Here is a 16,394-nt window from a genome sequence, read left to right as displayed (position 1 = left end):
ACAGCTGTTTTTTTGAACGAAGCTGTTAGATTCCGTGGGTTTGTGGAAAGTTTTATTTTTTATTTTGTTCTCTTCAATGTAAATGTTTAAATCTAAAAAAAATCGATGTTCGTAAAACTATAGGTGGCCAAGAATTCTGAGTAAAAATGATTTTTATTAACATCAATTAAAAACTATTTTAAAAGTTCCTCTCCGCCTTGCCAAATGAATACCACATTGTCTATGAATCTTTTCCAAGGACCAAATTCGCACCTAGCTTGCCCCCCAGTGAATATGGCAGTGTCTTCCCAATGTCCCATATACAGATTAGAATAGCTGGGTGCGAATTTGGTCCCCATCGCAGTCCCCCAGTACTGTACGTAAAATTCCTGGTTGTACATAAAACACAACTATTTTATGTACCAAGAATTTTACAAACAGAACTGGGGGACTGTGATGGGGACCAAATTCGCACCCAGCTATTCTAATCTGTATGGGGGACATTGGAAAGACACTGCTATATTCCCTTTGGGCGAGCTGGGAGTGAATTTGGTCCTTGGAAAACATTCATAGATTATGTGGTATTCGTTTGGTGAGGCGAAGAAGAACTTTTAAAACAGTTTTTAATGGATGTTAATGAAAATGATTTTTACTTCGAATTCTCGCCCACCTATACTTTTATGAACATCCATTTTTTAGATTTGAACATTTACATTGAAGAGAACAAAATAAAAATTAATACTTTCCACAAACCCACGGACTCTAATAGCATCATTCAAAAAAGCAGCTGTCACTTACTAGCCTGGCTAGAAAATATTCCAGGGAGCCAGTTCATAAGGTTGCGCCGCAACTGTACAGAAAGAAAAGAATATCAACAAAAGGCAACTTTAAAAAAAAAAAAATCATAAACAGTGGGTATGAAAAAGATCAGTTAGAAAAAACAAATAAGGAAGTGGAATCGATAGGAATACACTATTAAAAAAAAAATTTAAATACAGATAAATGTGATAATAATGATGAAAATGTGCATGTTCCATTTATTACGACATCTTCTAACCAGAGCTACTAAATAAAACGTATTATACAAAGACATTGGGACATTTTGAAAAATTATCGAGTGATAGGGGAGAAACTGCCAGATAAACCCTCGTTTATTTTCAAAAAAGAACCCAATTTGGGTAATATGGTGACACCTACAGTGAAAAATAATAATAAGAAAAAGGAAAAAACATTCACAACATCTATTCCTCCCCTGTTACAACATTCCAAAGGCTTTTTTCCTTGCCGGAAATGTAAACCCTGTAGTAATATGGAAAATAAAACATTTTTTCTATTTAAAATGGAGATATAACAAGGAGGATAACCAGCCATATTCACTGTAAAACAATGGGAGTCATCTATGGCATCAAATGTCCCTGTCACAAATGGTACATAGGATGCACTAAAAGACTTTTCTACCAAAGAATATCTTAACACCTGTACAATATAAAAGGAGGTTTTGAGGGACACCCTTTGTCTATACACTACAAGGAGAATCATAATTCAACTAGAAAAAGGATACATTTTTTGCTGTCTGGAACAAATTACACCCCATTGGTGGAGAGGACTTTACATAGTGCAGATGTTAAGAATGGAAGCTTTGAATTAAACACAGGGGCACCATATGGTTTGAATACGGAATTCGAAATCTTTGGTTTTCTGGACAAGTAATAAATATTTACTAAAAGGATAAACTCAGAAAATACATAAGGAAATATAAAAAGAGAACAAATACGAGGAAAAGTAACATTAAACACAATGGAAAAATATAGCAAACCACAAATCAATATCCTCACTAACTCATGCAGAAGAGGAGGCAGTGGTGACGCTCAAGATGACAGCTCGGTGTACAAATAGCAGAGGCAACCAATACAGATCTATCCCAGACGAAGGAGACCGGAACATCTTTGAAACACGTTGGAGGTATTGTGGACTTTCTCCCGCACCGTAGTGACATCACTAGCGGCAAACAGCTGACCATCTCAGATTACAGCGGGAGTCCGGTACGGTAGAGACGTCACTGACCGGGGCACTACCCGTCCGCTCCCACAAGCAGCTCTCCTCATACACGTACCTTACCTGCGTTGAAGAGGATTGCAGTAAGTTTATAGGATTACGGAACACACAGGGACTTCCACAAATACAGGTATCGTTAATGTATGCGGCTAGACAGGTGAAATATACTCACTATACCTTGTTCTAACTATCACAGTCTGTTTATCTATAGATACATAAGAGGATGAAAATACTATAAGCATAAATTATTGAAAACAACGTTTGTCCTACCTCATGTATGAAAACTCCATCAGCACGACGCAACTTATTTCCTTGGCTGAAGAAAGAACTAAGTCATATATAGGGTCTGCTTTTTTTCAGCTTTAAAAAATGTAAAAAGATCAGTCCTCAGTGTTCCACTCACGAATGAGTGTGTAATGGATATCTGGTGATAATTAATTTTTGTAAAGCCAGTTAGTGTACAAAATTAGTAATATTTATTACACAATTCTAAAAAATCTCTAGAAGTCTGCCTGCCGCAGGGCCCATGCGGTATATAGGCTCGCTTCAGAGAATATATAAAACAGTAACCAGATGTCCATTACACACTCATTCGTGAGTGGAACACTGAGGACTGATCTTTTTACATTTTTTAACTTTTCTCCCTATCCTTTGAGTGAAGGACATCAGTTAATCTTGTGTTCCTTAGTGTGAGCTCCACGTTTTTTAATAATTTTTTAATAATTTATCTTTTTTTCAGCTTTATTTATAATATTACATTAATATATGTTAATTTTACAGACCTCGATACAATTACAAAGCACGTTTTGCACTTTATGTCCAAGAGTTCCTCTTTACATCTATACACATTTAAACAACAACAAAAAACGTGGTCTCAAATGGCTGGAGGTGCTCAACCCCAAATCCAGTTGTGCATTTATACTGGGGGAGCAGATCCTGCCCTTGTAGTCCGTTGCTAAGGGCGATCCCCAGCATAAATATGCATACAATGGAGGATGCCTGCAGCGGACTACAAGTGCCACAATAGAATCCTACACCAGATAAACGGTGTGGATGTGTAACAATTAGAATAATACAATACAGAAATGTAGGTGCACTACTGTGGTAGATGTATACAATGTATTCTAATTGTTACACATCCACACCGTTTATCTGGTGTAGGATTCTATTGTGGCACTTGTAGTCCGCTGCAGGCATCCTCCATTGTATGCATTTTTATGCTGTGGATCGCCCCTAGCAACGGACTACAAGGGCAGGATCTGCTCCCCCAGTATATATGCACAACCGCATTTGGGGTTGAGCACCTCCAGCCATTGGAGACCACATTTTTTGTTGTTGTTTAAAAATTTATACTTGGAGGTGTGTAAACTCCATATGTTAATGCGCCTTGAAAATTTTCCAGGCAGCATTAGGGTTGCACCTGTGAGGCCATGCACCTATATCAGCCAACTTGGGTGGGGCTTGTAGCCTCTCTCCCCCCCTTCCATTGTATGTGTGCTCAGTCACGCTGAAGGGAACTGGGAGTAGGCTGCATGTCGGCCTAGTGCTGCTGTAATTGCCCACTGGCCCCTGGTTTTTGCTTTTCACGCACAGGTAGGTTAGTGTTAGGTCCCGTGCCATCTGAGAAACCTTGGCGTTGGTGTGTTCTTAATATAAGGATACACTGGCGAATGTCTCCATTTTAACATCAGTGTTGAGGGATTAGCCAATGTCATTGTATACATCTACCACAGTAGTGCACCTACATTTCTGTATTGTCTCTATACACATTTATACAAGCTGCTAAAACATGTAGGTAATTATCCTCCTGTGTGACATTAACAATACTGAATAGTACATTACATTATATTATTGGGCACTGCTTTTCATTACAGTTTCTATTGGACAGATTGCCAGGAGAACTCAAGACAGTTTTATTGGCCGTTATCCGCATATGCACTTTACCGTTTCTTCCACCTTTTTAAAATAATAAAAAGTTATAATAAAAAGTTCTATTTTATCTGCGCCTGTATTTATTTAATTTCATTTTTCTTAAAAAATCTTGTTCTTGATATAATGCAGTTTGGTCCAAAGTGTTCCTTTAAACGAGTAGTCTGGAGCGCAATTTACTCATTTTATTCCATCCAGGCTGCAAAATAAAAGAAAACAAACTTTCTCTTACCTGCCAACGAGCCCCCAGAGCTCCGGTACAGGTGTTCGGTCCCCGGGCTGTATTCTTCTTACTTCCTGTTAGCCCGACACATCACACGGAGCTTCACCCTATCACCAGCCTAGGCGGGACATCACTGCGGCCGGTGATTAGTGTTACTCGCGAATATTCGCAATGCAAATTTTATTCGTGAATATAGCACTATATTTTCGCAATTACGAATATTCATTGTTTTTTTTTTCATTTTTTTTTTCACAGTACACATCACAGTGATCATCCCTCTCTGCATCCAGCTTGTGTGGTGTAAAGAAGACTCTAATACTACTGTGCGAGACTGGCGTACAAATTCTCGCATATGCGAATTTTCGCTTATGATAATTTCCGCATATGCTAATTTTCGCGAATATTCGCATATGCAAAAATAAGCGCGAATATTACGAATATGCGAATTTAGCGAATATATGACGAATATTCTTCTATATATTCGCGAAATATCGCAAATTCGAATATGGCCTATGCCGCTCAACACTACCGGTGATAGGCTGAAGCTCCGTGTGACGTGTCGGGCTAATAGTGTTGAGCGGCATAGGCCATATTCGAATTTGCGATATTTCACGAATATATGGACGAATATTTGTCATATATTAACTAAATTTGCATATTCGTAATATTCACTTTTTATTTTCGCATGTGCAAAAATTTGCATATGCGAAAATTTGCATATGCGAAAATTAGCACGCCAGTCTCACTCAGTAGTATTAGACCCTTCTTTACACCACACAAGCTGGAAGCAGAGAGGGATGATCACTGTGATGTGTACTGTGAAAAAAAAAAAAAAATTCATAATTACGAATATATAGTGCTATATTCGCGAATATGCGATATTCGCGAATAAAATTCGCATCGCGAATATTCGCAAGCAACACTACGGGCTAACAGGAAGTAAGAAGAATACAGCCCGGGGACCGAACACCTGTACCGGAGTGTAAGAGACAGTGTGTTTTCTTTTATTTTGCAGCCCGGACGGGATAAAATGGGAAAAGTTCACGCCGGAGTACTCCTTTAAGTAAAACAATACATTATTTTTGTTATGCAAAAGTTTGGTCCTTAGTTTATTCATATTTATATTTGTCTAAAAGCTAGTTAGATAACTGTAACAAGGTCCATGATGAAGAAATACATGCTAGGTATTTTTTGGTGCAAATGGAGGCAGTATATGCCATTGTTGGGGGACTGCAAGCTACTTAATAATTTAAAGCTAATAATATGTTTTTTTTTCCTACATTAGGGAAGCGGATTTGTCTCGGAGAAGGTCTGGCCAAGATGGAGCTGTTCATTTTCTTAACAACCATATTACAGAACTTCAGGCTATCTCCTGAGAAGCAAGTCACAGAGGAAGACATCAAACCCCTAATGGCTGGGTTTGCAAATATTCCCAAAAATTATCGGATGTCATTCATTCCCCGCATTTAATTTCGGATATGGTGATATGCAGTGTTATTTCAAATGCTTTAACAAGCTTCAACTATGTGATCCTCAGGGTAAAATAAAGGAATAAATAAATAAATACATAAATAAATAAACAAATAAATAAAAACACAAATAAGTTAAATAAAGTGACAGATTTCCCAATGTATCATATCCAATGTAACATGGATAGAATGTAATGATATCTGGTTTAAATTTTTCAAAAATTCAACACATGTTGAAGGGAATTGTTGTCTTCACTATGAAGCTAGGGTCCAATTATTAGAGAAGTGTGTAGAAATGGTTTTAGGTGCCAGAAAGACTAAGGTTCTTCTTTTTGTGAGCTTAGAAGTGAGCTTTAGATGTGCCAATTTCTTTCCTTTTCCTCTTGTCATCATCAATGGAGCGAACGCCTGGAGATGAGATTTTTTAGCTAAAAAGGTTAGAATAGAGATGGCAGCAGGGGGCATTGTGTCTTACTACTGGAAAGAATACATAACTTCCTCCATGGCAGCTGATTAGTACTAGAAGGTTTGAGATTTGTAAAAAGAATAAATTTACAAACCTTGTGGCCTCATCCCCAAGAAGACTGGAGGCTGTAATCACTGCCAAAAGTGTTCCAGCTAAGTACTGAGCAAAGAGTCAGAATACTGATGTCAATGTCATATTTTAGTTTTTTCTTTTCAATAAATTAACAAAAATTTCTAAAATTCTGTTTTCAGTTTATTATTATTGGGTACTGAGTGCAGAATAATTACATTTTTTTTTTTACTTTTCAACTTTTTTGCTAGTTTTCAACTAAAGTTTGCCAAATCTTTTCAAAAAATTCAGTTCTGAGTGAATACGTTTATATGTAGTCAGCAATAACCATGAAACTTAGTTATGACACAGCCCAAGAGCCCTATAGCCCTGTAGGTCTGCTAGATCACCTAGGAATGTATTCAAGTACTTTTATACTGGTTTTAAAGGGGTACTCCGCTGCTCAACATTTGGAACAAACTGTTCCGCATGCTGGAGCCAGTGCCAGGAGTTCGTGGTGTCATAGCCCCACCCCCTCATGGCATCATGCCCCGCCCCCTTAATGCAAGTCTATGGGAGGGGTGTGGCGGCTGTCATTGAGGGGGTGGGGGGTGATGTAATGAGGGGGTGGGGCTATGATGTCACAAGCTCCCAGCGATGGCTCCAGCATTCGGAACAGTTTGTTCCAAATGTTGAGCAGTGGAGTAACCCTTTGAGGCTAAGCTAATGTCAAAGTTATGGCCACATGCTTGTTTAAAAACACAGATTTTGTATGTTTTAAATAAATAAAGGTCCATAAATTACTCCTCTTTGTTGGCAGTTCACGTTGTAAAAAGCAGAGCATAGTGCTTTTGTGCCACTTTTACGCACAGTCTGTTTAATCAAAAATTTAGGTTAGCCATTTTTTTTTTTGTGGTGTAGTAATTGTTTGTCAAAAATCATTATTGTTATAATTTATTTTTATAGCTCCCTTGGTTCCAGAGAACTATACATATTACTTACATATATTAAAGAAAATCTGTCATCAGAATTACCTGCTCTAAACCTGTTACACAGGCTTGTAGTGCGGGTGATCCTGATTAAAACGCTTCTTACCTGGTTAAAAATGGTTCAGCGCTTCTTCAGATATCTATATTTTTAGTTTTCTGTTATTCCCTGGCTTGGGACTCAGTGGGAGGTGTCATCATCTGGGACTCGGCCACACGTCATTCTAGCTGGGTGGAGTGGCCGCCCGGCTCATGAATATTCATGAACTTATCCTCGTAGTCTAACTCCTTTTTGTAGGTCACGTGGGGAGGGCCGCACATGCACCGCGTTCCGTACACCCGGAAGCGGCGCGGGGGGAGAACGCCGCTTCCGGGTGTACGGAACGCGGCGCATGCGCGGCCCTCCCCACCAGACCGAGAAAAAGGAGTTAGACCACGAGGATAAGTTCATGAATATTCATGAGCCGGGCGGCCACTCCGCCCAGCTAGAATGACGTGTGGCCGAGTCCCAGATGATAACACCTCCCACTGAGTCCCAAGCCAGGGAATAACAGAAAACTAAAAATATAGATATCTGCAGAACAGCTGAACCATTTTAAACCAGGTAAGAAGCGTTTTAATCAGGATCACCCGCACTACAAGCCTGTGTAACACGTTTAGTGCAGGTGATTCTGATGACAGATTTCCTTTAATGGGGTACTCCGGTGGAAAACATTTTTTTTTCTTAATCAACTGGTGCCAGAAAGTTAAACAGATTTGTAAATGACTTCTATTAAAAAAAATCTTTATCCTTCCAGTACTTTTTAGCAGCAGTATGCTACAGAGGAAATTATTTAAATTTTTTTTTTTTTGTCTTGTCCTCAGTGCTCTCTGCTGACACCCGATGCCCATATCAGGAATTGTCCAGAGCAGAAGAAAATCCTCATAGCAAACCTATGCTACTCTGGACAGTTCATGACACGGACAGAGGTGTCAGCAGAGAGCACTGCGGACAAGACAAAAAAGAAATTGAAAAAGAAAACCACTTCCTCTGTAGCATACAGCTGCTAATAAGTACTGGAAGGATAATATTTTTTAATTTAGACTAAAAGTACAGGTGACATGAATCTGCTAGGCCTGGGGGAGAAAAGAAAGCCAAACTGCAGAGGATTGCTGCATTGCCTACATGAGGAAATCTCACTTTGGCTGTCTCCTCATAATCATAGACTAGGAAACATTCTCTTTTGCTATTCTTATGCCTAAAATTGCACTATAATTGCAGTGCCAACATGATCGTCCCGAAACCTGCTTATTATACTATATTCATGCTGATTTTATTTATATAGTACAACAACATATTCTGTAGCATTTTTACAATTTTGGATGTACATAATTGGACATTACAGAATTACATAATATAATGGAAACTAAATGTAGTAACTATCTAATTAATATAATAATAACTAACTATGGTAACTAATGTAGTTAATAAAATGGCAACTAACTTGCATAACTAATTTCAATGTGTATCATTTAATTCTCTACACGTTTTCCAACACTCTTTGGATTTCAACCTTACAAATGTTGGACTGCCTGTACCAGCAGCAGAAAGTAGTACAGTAATAGAAAAACTAAATAAATTGGGTATTGTTTTAATCGCATTGACCTACAGAATAAAGATAATGTATTCTTTTAACCATAAAGTGGACTGTGTAAAAACCAAACCTCCCAAAAAATTGCTAAATTGCATTTTTCTTATACATTTTCATCTGCAAATAATACTTTCTTGGTTTTGTGGTATATTTTATGGTAAAAGGAAAGATATCATTACAAAGTACAATTGGTCTCGCAAAAAAATAAGCCCTCATATGGGTCCGTAGGTGGAAAAATTAAAGAATTATGGATTTTAAAAGGAGAGCAGGAAAAAATAAAAACATAAAAATTGGCTTTGTCCTTAAAGGGGGGTACTCCACCCCTAGACATCTTATCCCCTATCTAAAGGATAGGGGATAAGATGTTTGACCGCGGGGCTACTGCCGCTGGGAAACCTCGCAATCTCTCCTGCAGCACCCCCTGTCATCTTGTACACGCAGCGAACTTCGAAGTTTGCTCCATGCACAAGATCACTGGGGTGCTACAGGAGAGATCGCTGGGGTTCCCAGCGGTGGGACCCCTGTGGTCAAACATCTTATCCCCTATCCTTTGCATAGGGGATAAAATATCTAGGGGCGGAGTACCCCTTTAAGACCAAAATGGGCTGTGCCCTTAAGGGGTTAAACCAGAGGTTAAATAAATGAAAACTGTCAATGTTTCATGACACATATAAAACATGCATGTGAGGGAAAGTGGAATAAAAAATCACTGGGGCAAAAAAAAAAAAAAAAAGGGGTAACATAGTACATGAGGCCCTATATGTTTGTATTCGTAAATATGTAAGGTTGATAAGTATTTGCAATGTTTGGGCTACACTAATAATTGATTTTAGAGACCAATATGATGGTAACACTCAGGGCCAAAGCTAGATCTCCAGAAGACCCGGGGCTAGAGCCAATAGCACAGCCATGCCCCTAACCACACTCTCAGACATGCCCCTCCATCACACCCTCAGAGACACCCCTAACCACACCCTCAGACACGCCCCTCCATCACACCCTCAGACACCCCTAACCACACCCTCAGACACACCCCTCCACCACACCCTCAGACACACCCCTAGCCATACCCTCAGACACACCTCCGCCATAACCTCAGACATGCCCCTAGCCACACCCTCAGACACGCCCCTAGCCACACCCTCAAACACACCCCTAGCCAAACCCTCAGACACGCCCCTAGCCACACCCTCAGGCACACCCCCTAGCCACACCCTCAGACTCACCCCTAGCCACACCCTCAGACATGCCCCTAACCACACCAGCCTCCTTCTTTAATTTTCTCCCACTACTCTACACAACACACTGCAGCGCTTTACAAATTTGTTTTGAATCTAGGAGCCAGCACAAATAATTGGAGGCCAGGATTTCTTTTGATCTCCGCATGTCATGCAGCCTGACATTATGTGATTGTATGATGTCGGAGCTCCAATCTTCTTCTTTGTTCTGCTTCTTCTTGCAACTGGTTGTCAGCAGCTATGATGGCTGTTGGGGCATTAATGACATCAAAAGTATTGCCCCAGCAGCCATCATACCTGCTGCTTAGTAGTATGTCTGACACGTGTAGCCCTGGTATAGCATGATGGGAGTGATAGTCATAATAATTTGACTGACATATAGCACTAGTATAGTATAATGGGGCTGAGAGTAGCAGACTACTACTATCACCCCATTATACTATACTAGAGCAATATGTGTAAGTCATATTATTACTACTATCACCTTCATCATGCTATACTAGTACTATATGTACCAGTCATACTACTGTAACTGATCATATAGCACTGGTATAGCATGATGGGAGTGATAGTAGGAATAATATGACTGACAGTCACATATAAATATTGTACCTGGTCTGACAGGTCCTTCTCTTCAGCAGGTACCACACTGGAAAAGGAAGGGATTTGTTCAGACACCAAAGGGGCCATCGGCAGGGCCAGACTGGGACCAAAAATAAGCCCGGGTATTTTAAAATAGGGTGCTGGGACCCCGACCAATCACCTCAGTTTAAGTTGCTGTCCAACTGTTGTAAATCTACAACTCCCATCATTCCTTGAGCACCAGGCATTATGGGAGTTGTAGTTTTGTAACAGCTAAAGAGCCACAGATTGGGGAACATTGTCATCCATCATAACTGCAGAATCTACAAGTGACTACAGTTCTGATGGGATAATCAGACAGAATACACAATGATATCAGTGACCTGAGTGAAGTCTTCTCTGTAGTTGTTGCTTTTCTTTTCTTTTCTTTTTCATCTTGTCCAGACACCAGGACTTCTTCCAGCTTCATCTTCTCTGCAGAGTCTGACACCCAGACATCACTGGTTCCTAAATTTGACGGTAGATCCTCATCCTCTGTATTAAGACAATCATCATTGTAATCCTGCCAGGAACTGTGCCACCTGAATAAAACCCTGTGAGACATCATGCCCCCTTAATAAAACCTTTTCATACACTGTTCCATCTGAATACAGTGGTCCCTCAACATACGATGGTAATTCGTTCCAAACGACCCATCGTTTGTCGAATCCATCGTATGTTGAGGGATCCGTGCAATGTAAAGTATAGGCATCTGTACTCACCTGTCCCCGCCGCTCCGCACCAGGTCCTCACCGCTCCCGCTGCTGTTCCAGGGGCTCCCGATGCTGTCCCGCTGCTCCGGTGTCTTCTTCGCGATCCTCCGGTGTCTTCTGCATCTTCTGCAGGGTCCGGGTCTTGCTTTCCGGTGACGTTACTACGCTGCTGCGCCGGCGCGGCGTGCGTAGTGACGTGATAACGACGCCGGAAAGCAAGGCCCGGACCCTGGAGAAGATGCGCAAGATGCCGGAGGATCGCGAAGTGGACCCGGAGCAGCGGGGATAGGTAAGTGAACCTGCTGGGGCACATTACACTGCTATCCGACAGCAGCTTAAGCATTTTGCGCTGTCGGATAGCACTTAATGCGATGGCCCCGACATATAAAAGCATCGTATGTCGATGCTGACATCGACATGCGATGGCCTCTGAGAGGCCATCGTATGTCGATTTTATCATATGTCGGGGCCATCGTAGGTCGGGGGGTTACTGTATAACCCTGCCATACACTGTGCCACCAAAATATAACCCTGTCAGAAACTGTGCCCCCTGTCACACACTGTACCCGTAATAATAATACTGCTACACACTGTTTCTTCTCAGTTCGGCTGAATTCCACCCCTGCACTGTCCTCCTTCAACCCCTCTGTTCTCCTCCAGACACCTCAGTTCTCCTCCTCCAGACCCCTCAGTCCCCCTCCTCCAGACCCCTCTGTCCATCACCTCCTCTAGACTCCTTTGTCTGCCTCCTCCTCTAGATTCCTCTGTTCGCCCCAACCCCAGACCCCTCTGTTTGTTCCTTTTCCAGACTCCTCTGTCTGCCTCCACCTCTAGACTGCCTTCTCCTCCTGATGCCTCTGTCCATCTCCTTCTCCTGACTCCTCTGTCCATCTCCTCCCCAAACCCATCTGTCTGCCTTCTTTTCCAGATCGCTATGTCCACTTTCTCCTCCAGACTCCTCTGCCGGCCTCCTTCTCCAGATCCCTCTGTCCGCCTCCTCCTCTGGACCCCTCTGTCCATCTCCTTCTCCAGACACATCTGTCCATCTTCTCATCAAGAACCCTCTGTCTGCCTTCTCTTTCAGACCCCTCTGTCTGCCTCCTCCGCCTTTAGACCTCTCTTTCCACCAACTCCTCCAGACTCCTCTGTCTGCCTCCTCCTCAAGACTCCTTTGTCCTCCTCCTCTAGACCCCTCTGTCTATTTCCTTCTACTGACCCCTATGTTTGTCTCCTACTCCAGACACCTCTGTCTGTCTCCTTTTCCAGACCCCTCATCAATAATGCTCATCTATTATACATATGTGCACACATCTATCATGCATACACACATCTATCACACTTACAAACATATCATATACGTACATATATCTATCATACATAAATGCACTTATCTATCATACATACTTTTATTATGCATACATCCATGAAACATACACAGATCTATTATACATACATCTATTAAACATGTTTACATTTATCATACATACACACATCAGTCATACATACATACATACTTCTGTCACATATGCACACATCTATCATACATACATGCATCATACACACATACATGTTGCATATATCTATCTATCCATCATACATACACACATTTCTTATGCAAACCTTTACCTGGCCCCTTACATCCCACCTCATCAGATGCGGGGTCAGATGCAGCACAGCTTAGGTGCAGGAGGCCCAGAAGACCTCTTCTCCGTTTCCCCTACTAAGCACCAATGTGACAGAATTGCAGGCAGGGGCTAGGAGCAGATGTGCGTGCGGGGCATGTCTACTCCAATCAGCCGCTGCACCTGCAATTAAAGTGGCAGTGTGCCTGTTAAATCTGTTGCCCGCAAGCTTAAAATTTTTTTTTATTGAAGTGGTCAGTCTGGCAGCATGTGACGTACCCACATGTGGCACGTAACTTCCCAGAAGCCACTACCTCCACAGAGGTGGCAATAATAAAAAAATAAAGGGGCAGCCTGAGACCTAGGGCTATAGGCACCAGACCCAGGACTACAGCCCCCTCAGCCCCCCCTAGCAATGCCCCTGATAACACTAATGAAATCTACTTTGCAGGCCTGTAACATGTCCAACAATTGTGTTCCAGCAGGGACAGGATTTAAAAACCACCATTTTTTAAATCAATATTACAAAAAAAATAGGCCAAGTGGATTCAAGTGACTAGAGCACTAGGACCGCTTGGTCTTAAAGACCAAAACAATTTGAGCGAGTTCATTTGATACAGCATCGCATTGTGCCTACTACAAATAACTAGATTTATTTTCTATCCTGTTTAACTGTTTGCACAGTATATAGATGTGCCTGTTGTTAGTTACATTGTTTAAATCTTTTTCACCTGTGCATTAGCTGAATAATGTTGGGTGTGATGTATTTGTATGGGGAATGTATTTTGAAGGGCAGGGCATTGACAAAGGGCAATAGCGTGAAACAGCAGTTGTCATTGCTATGTATCCCATGCCTAAGTTTTAAGAAAGAAGTTTGGCGTTGTTTGTCAGTGCTGTGGACAAGCCTTTATGCACAATTTCAGCACAGTTCTCCCTTTTATGTAGAGCTTACTGCTGAATATCAATAATTCATAAAATAAGACTGAGTAAGCATAGTACACTATCATGCTATGGTTATTGGCAAGAAAACCGTACTGATTGTGCTCTGAGAAATGCCAAGCACGTGTCCATCCCTGACATCACCTAGGAGTCTCGTAGTGCACAGCAATTCTCTCAAATCCAAAAAATAGCAATTTTGCAACTAGCATGTACATGGGTAAAACATCACTTTATTTGCAATCCAGTAAAAAATCCAAATTCAGATACATCTTAGGCTGCATTCACATCATGATTTAGGGGTGAGTCTGCTGCCTGACCTGCGCCACACCCTATTCATTTTAATGAACTGGATGGAGTCAGCTAGTGACTCCATCGACTCATTTTTGGAGCTCATCAATTCTTGTTTCCAGGCTGGAAACTGTGGTTGGCTGCAGTCGGTGGTGTGAATGCGCCCATAGGCTTTGTTCACAGGATGGAATTTCTGTGATGAATTTTGCATTAGAATTCTGCTCAAAGATTCTGCAGCAGCAAAGTCCCATTGATATCAGTTATCAATTATACTGCGCTGTGCATACGGCGGAATTTCTGCAGCAGATATTTCTGCAGTGGAAATCCTGATTCCATAGTCCTCCTCCTCTGCAGAGTCTGCACAGAAATGCATTGTCGTCTAAGAGATGGTGCATTTTGGAGCGGTCCTAGCGTCTGCATATTCTGCCCGCGCTCCACTCTCGGGGGAATGTCAGCACAGAGATTTTCTGTGTGGACATTGAACATAGCTTTACAGACATCAAGATATAAAAATATAGGGGAAACGATCCCCTATAAGATGTCGCACATATTTTGGGCAGTAAGACAATCTTTATCGGGAAGATTTTTTTAAACTCGTGCAGAGGAAAAGTCGATCAGTTGCCCATAGCAACTACTAAGATTGCTTCATTCAATTTTGAAAAGGCCTCTGAAAAATAAAAGAAGCGATCTGATTGGTTGCAATGGGCAACTGGTGGACTTATTATCTTCACAGGTTTTGATGAATCTCCCCTATATCTTTAACCCCTTAAGGACTCAGGGTTTTTCAGTTTTTGCACTTTAGTTTTTTCCTCCTTACCTTTTAAAAATCATAACCCTTTCAATTTTCCACCTAAAAATCCATATTATGGCTTATTTTTTGCGTCGCCAATTCTACTTTGCAGTGACACTAGTCATTTTACCCAAAAATGCATGGGGAAATGGAAAAAAAAATCATTGTGCGACAAAATCGAAGAAAAAAACGCCACTTTGTAATTTTTGGGGGCTTCCGTTTCTACGCAGTGCATATTTCGGTAAAAATTACACCTTATAATTATTCTGTAGGTCCATACGGTTAAAATGATACCATACTTATATAGGTTTGATTTTGTCGCACTTCTGGAAAAAATCATAACTACATGCAGGAAAATTTATACGTTAAAAATGTCATATTCTGACCCCTATAACTTTTTTATTTTTCCACGTACGGGGCGGTATGAGGACTCATTTTTTGCGCCGTGATCTGAAGTTTTTATCGGTATGATTTTTGTTTTGATCGGACTTTTTGATAACTTTTTATTCATTTTTTAATGGTATAAAAAGTGACCAAAAATGCGCTTTTTTTGACTTTGGAATTTTTTTGCGCGTATGCCATTGACTGTGCGGTTTAATTAATGATATATTTTTATAGTTCGGACATTTACGCATGCGGCGATACCACAAATGTTTATTTAAATTTTTTTTTACACTGTTATTTTTTTTATGGGAAAAGGGGGGTGGTTCAAACTTTTATTAGGGAAGGGGTTAGATGACCTTTATTAACACTTTTTTTTTACTTTTTTTTTTTGCAGTGTTATAGGTCCCATAGGGACCTATAACACTGCACACACTGATCTCTCATCCTGATCACAGGCGTGTATTAACACACCTGTGATCAGTGTTATCGGCGCTTGACTGCTCCTGCCTGGATCTCAGGCACGGAGCAGTCATTCGCCGATCGGACACTGAGGAGGCAGGTAAGGGCCCTCCCGGTGTCCTGTAAGCTATTCGGGACGCCGCGATTTCACCGCGGCGGTCCCGAACAGCCCGACTGAGCAGCCGGGTCACTTTCACTTTCACTTTAGAAGCGTCCTGCATCGTTAAGGGGTTAAAGTGTACTCGTCAGATCCAACAAAAATCTTTTTTTTTATATATATATATCACTCAGTACCTAAACCTGACCATGTACGTCTATTTTTATGTGTCTAGCACCTTTATTTATTTTTTCATTACCCTTTTAATTTAGCTCACTAGTCTGAATTCCTCTCAAAGGGAGGGGGCGTGGCCTCACTGTGCAGGTCTCCGCCCCCTCCCCCAGTATGCTGTCTGCTCACATCTCCCCTAGCATTAGCAAAACTACAACTCCCAGCTTGTTCTCACTGACAGTAGCGGGACACAAGCTGACAGTGGGAGGATTTTTCCTTCAGGTAT

General features: G+C 41.2%; 2 protein-coding genes across 4 annotated transcripts in view; one reads left to right on the top strand and one right to left on the bottom strand.

Annotated features, from left to right (window-relative positions):
* LOC130290417 (cytochrome P450 2G1-like) overlaps positions 1-5,701 on the top strand; it is a 54,708-nt gene extending 49,007 nt beyond the window's left edge. The window contains exon 9 of the mRNA XM_056538045.1: positions 5,472-5,701. Coding sequence (XP_056394020.1) covers positions 5,472-5,656 — 185 coding nt within the window. The 3' untranslated portion in view covers positions 5,657-5,701. The remainder of the gene's footprint in view (positions 1-5,471) is intronic.
* Positions 1-16,394, bottom strand: part of LOC130290403 (cytochrome P450 2F2-like) — a 167,197-nt gene that overhangs the window by 135,259 nt on the left and 15,544 nt on the right. The window contains exon 3 of one of the 3 annotated variants that reach the window (XM_056537997.1): positions 6,216-6,280. The exons of the other annotated variants lie outside the window; for them this stretch is intronic. The gene's annotated coding sequence lies outside the window, so the exon portion shown is untranslated. The remainder of the gene's footprint in view (positions 1-6,215; positions 6,281-16,394) is intronic. 3 annotated transcript variants of the gene reach the window in all.

Source organism: Hyla sarda, chromosome 9 (assembly GCF_029499605.1).
Source record: "Hyla sarda isolate aHylSar1 chromosome 9, aHylSar1.hap1, whole genome shotgun sequence".
Classification (NCBI taxonomy): Eukaryota; Metazoa; Chordata; class Amphibia; order Anura; family Hylidae; genus Hyla; species Hyla sarda.
This window is presented reverse-complemented; position numbering and strand designations above follow the sequence as displayed.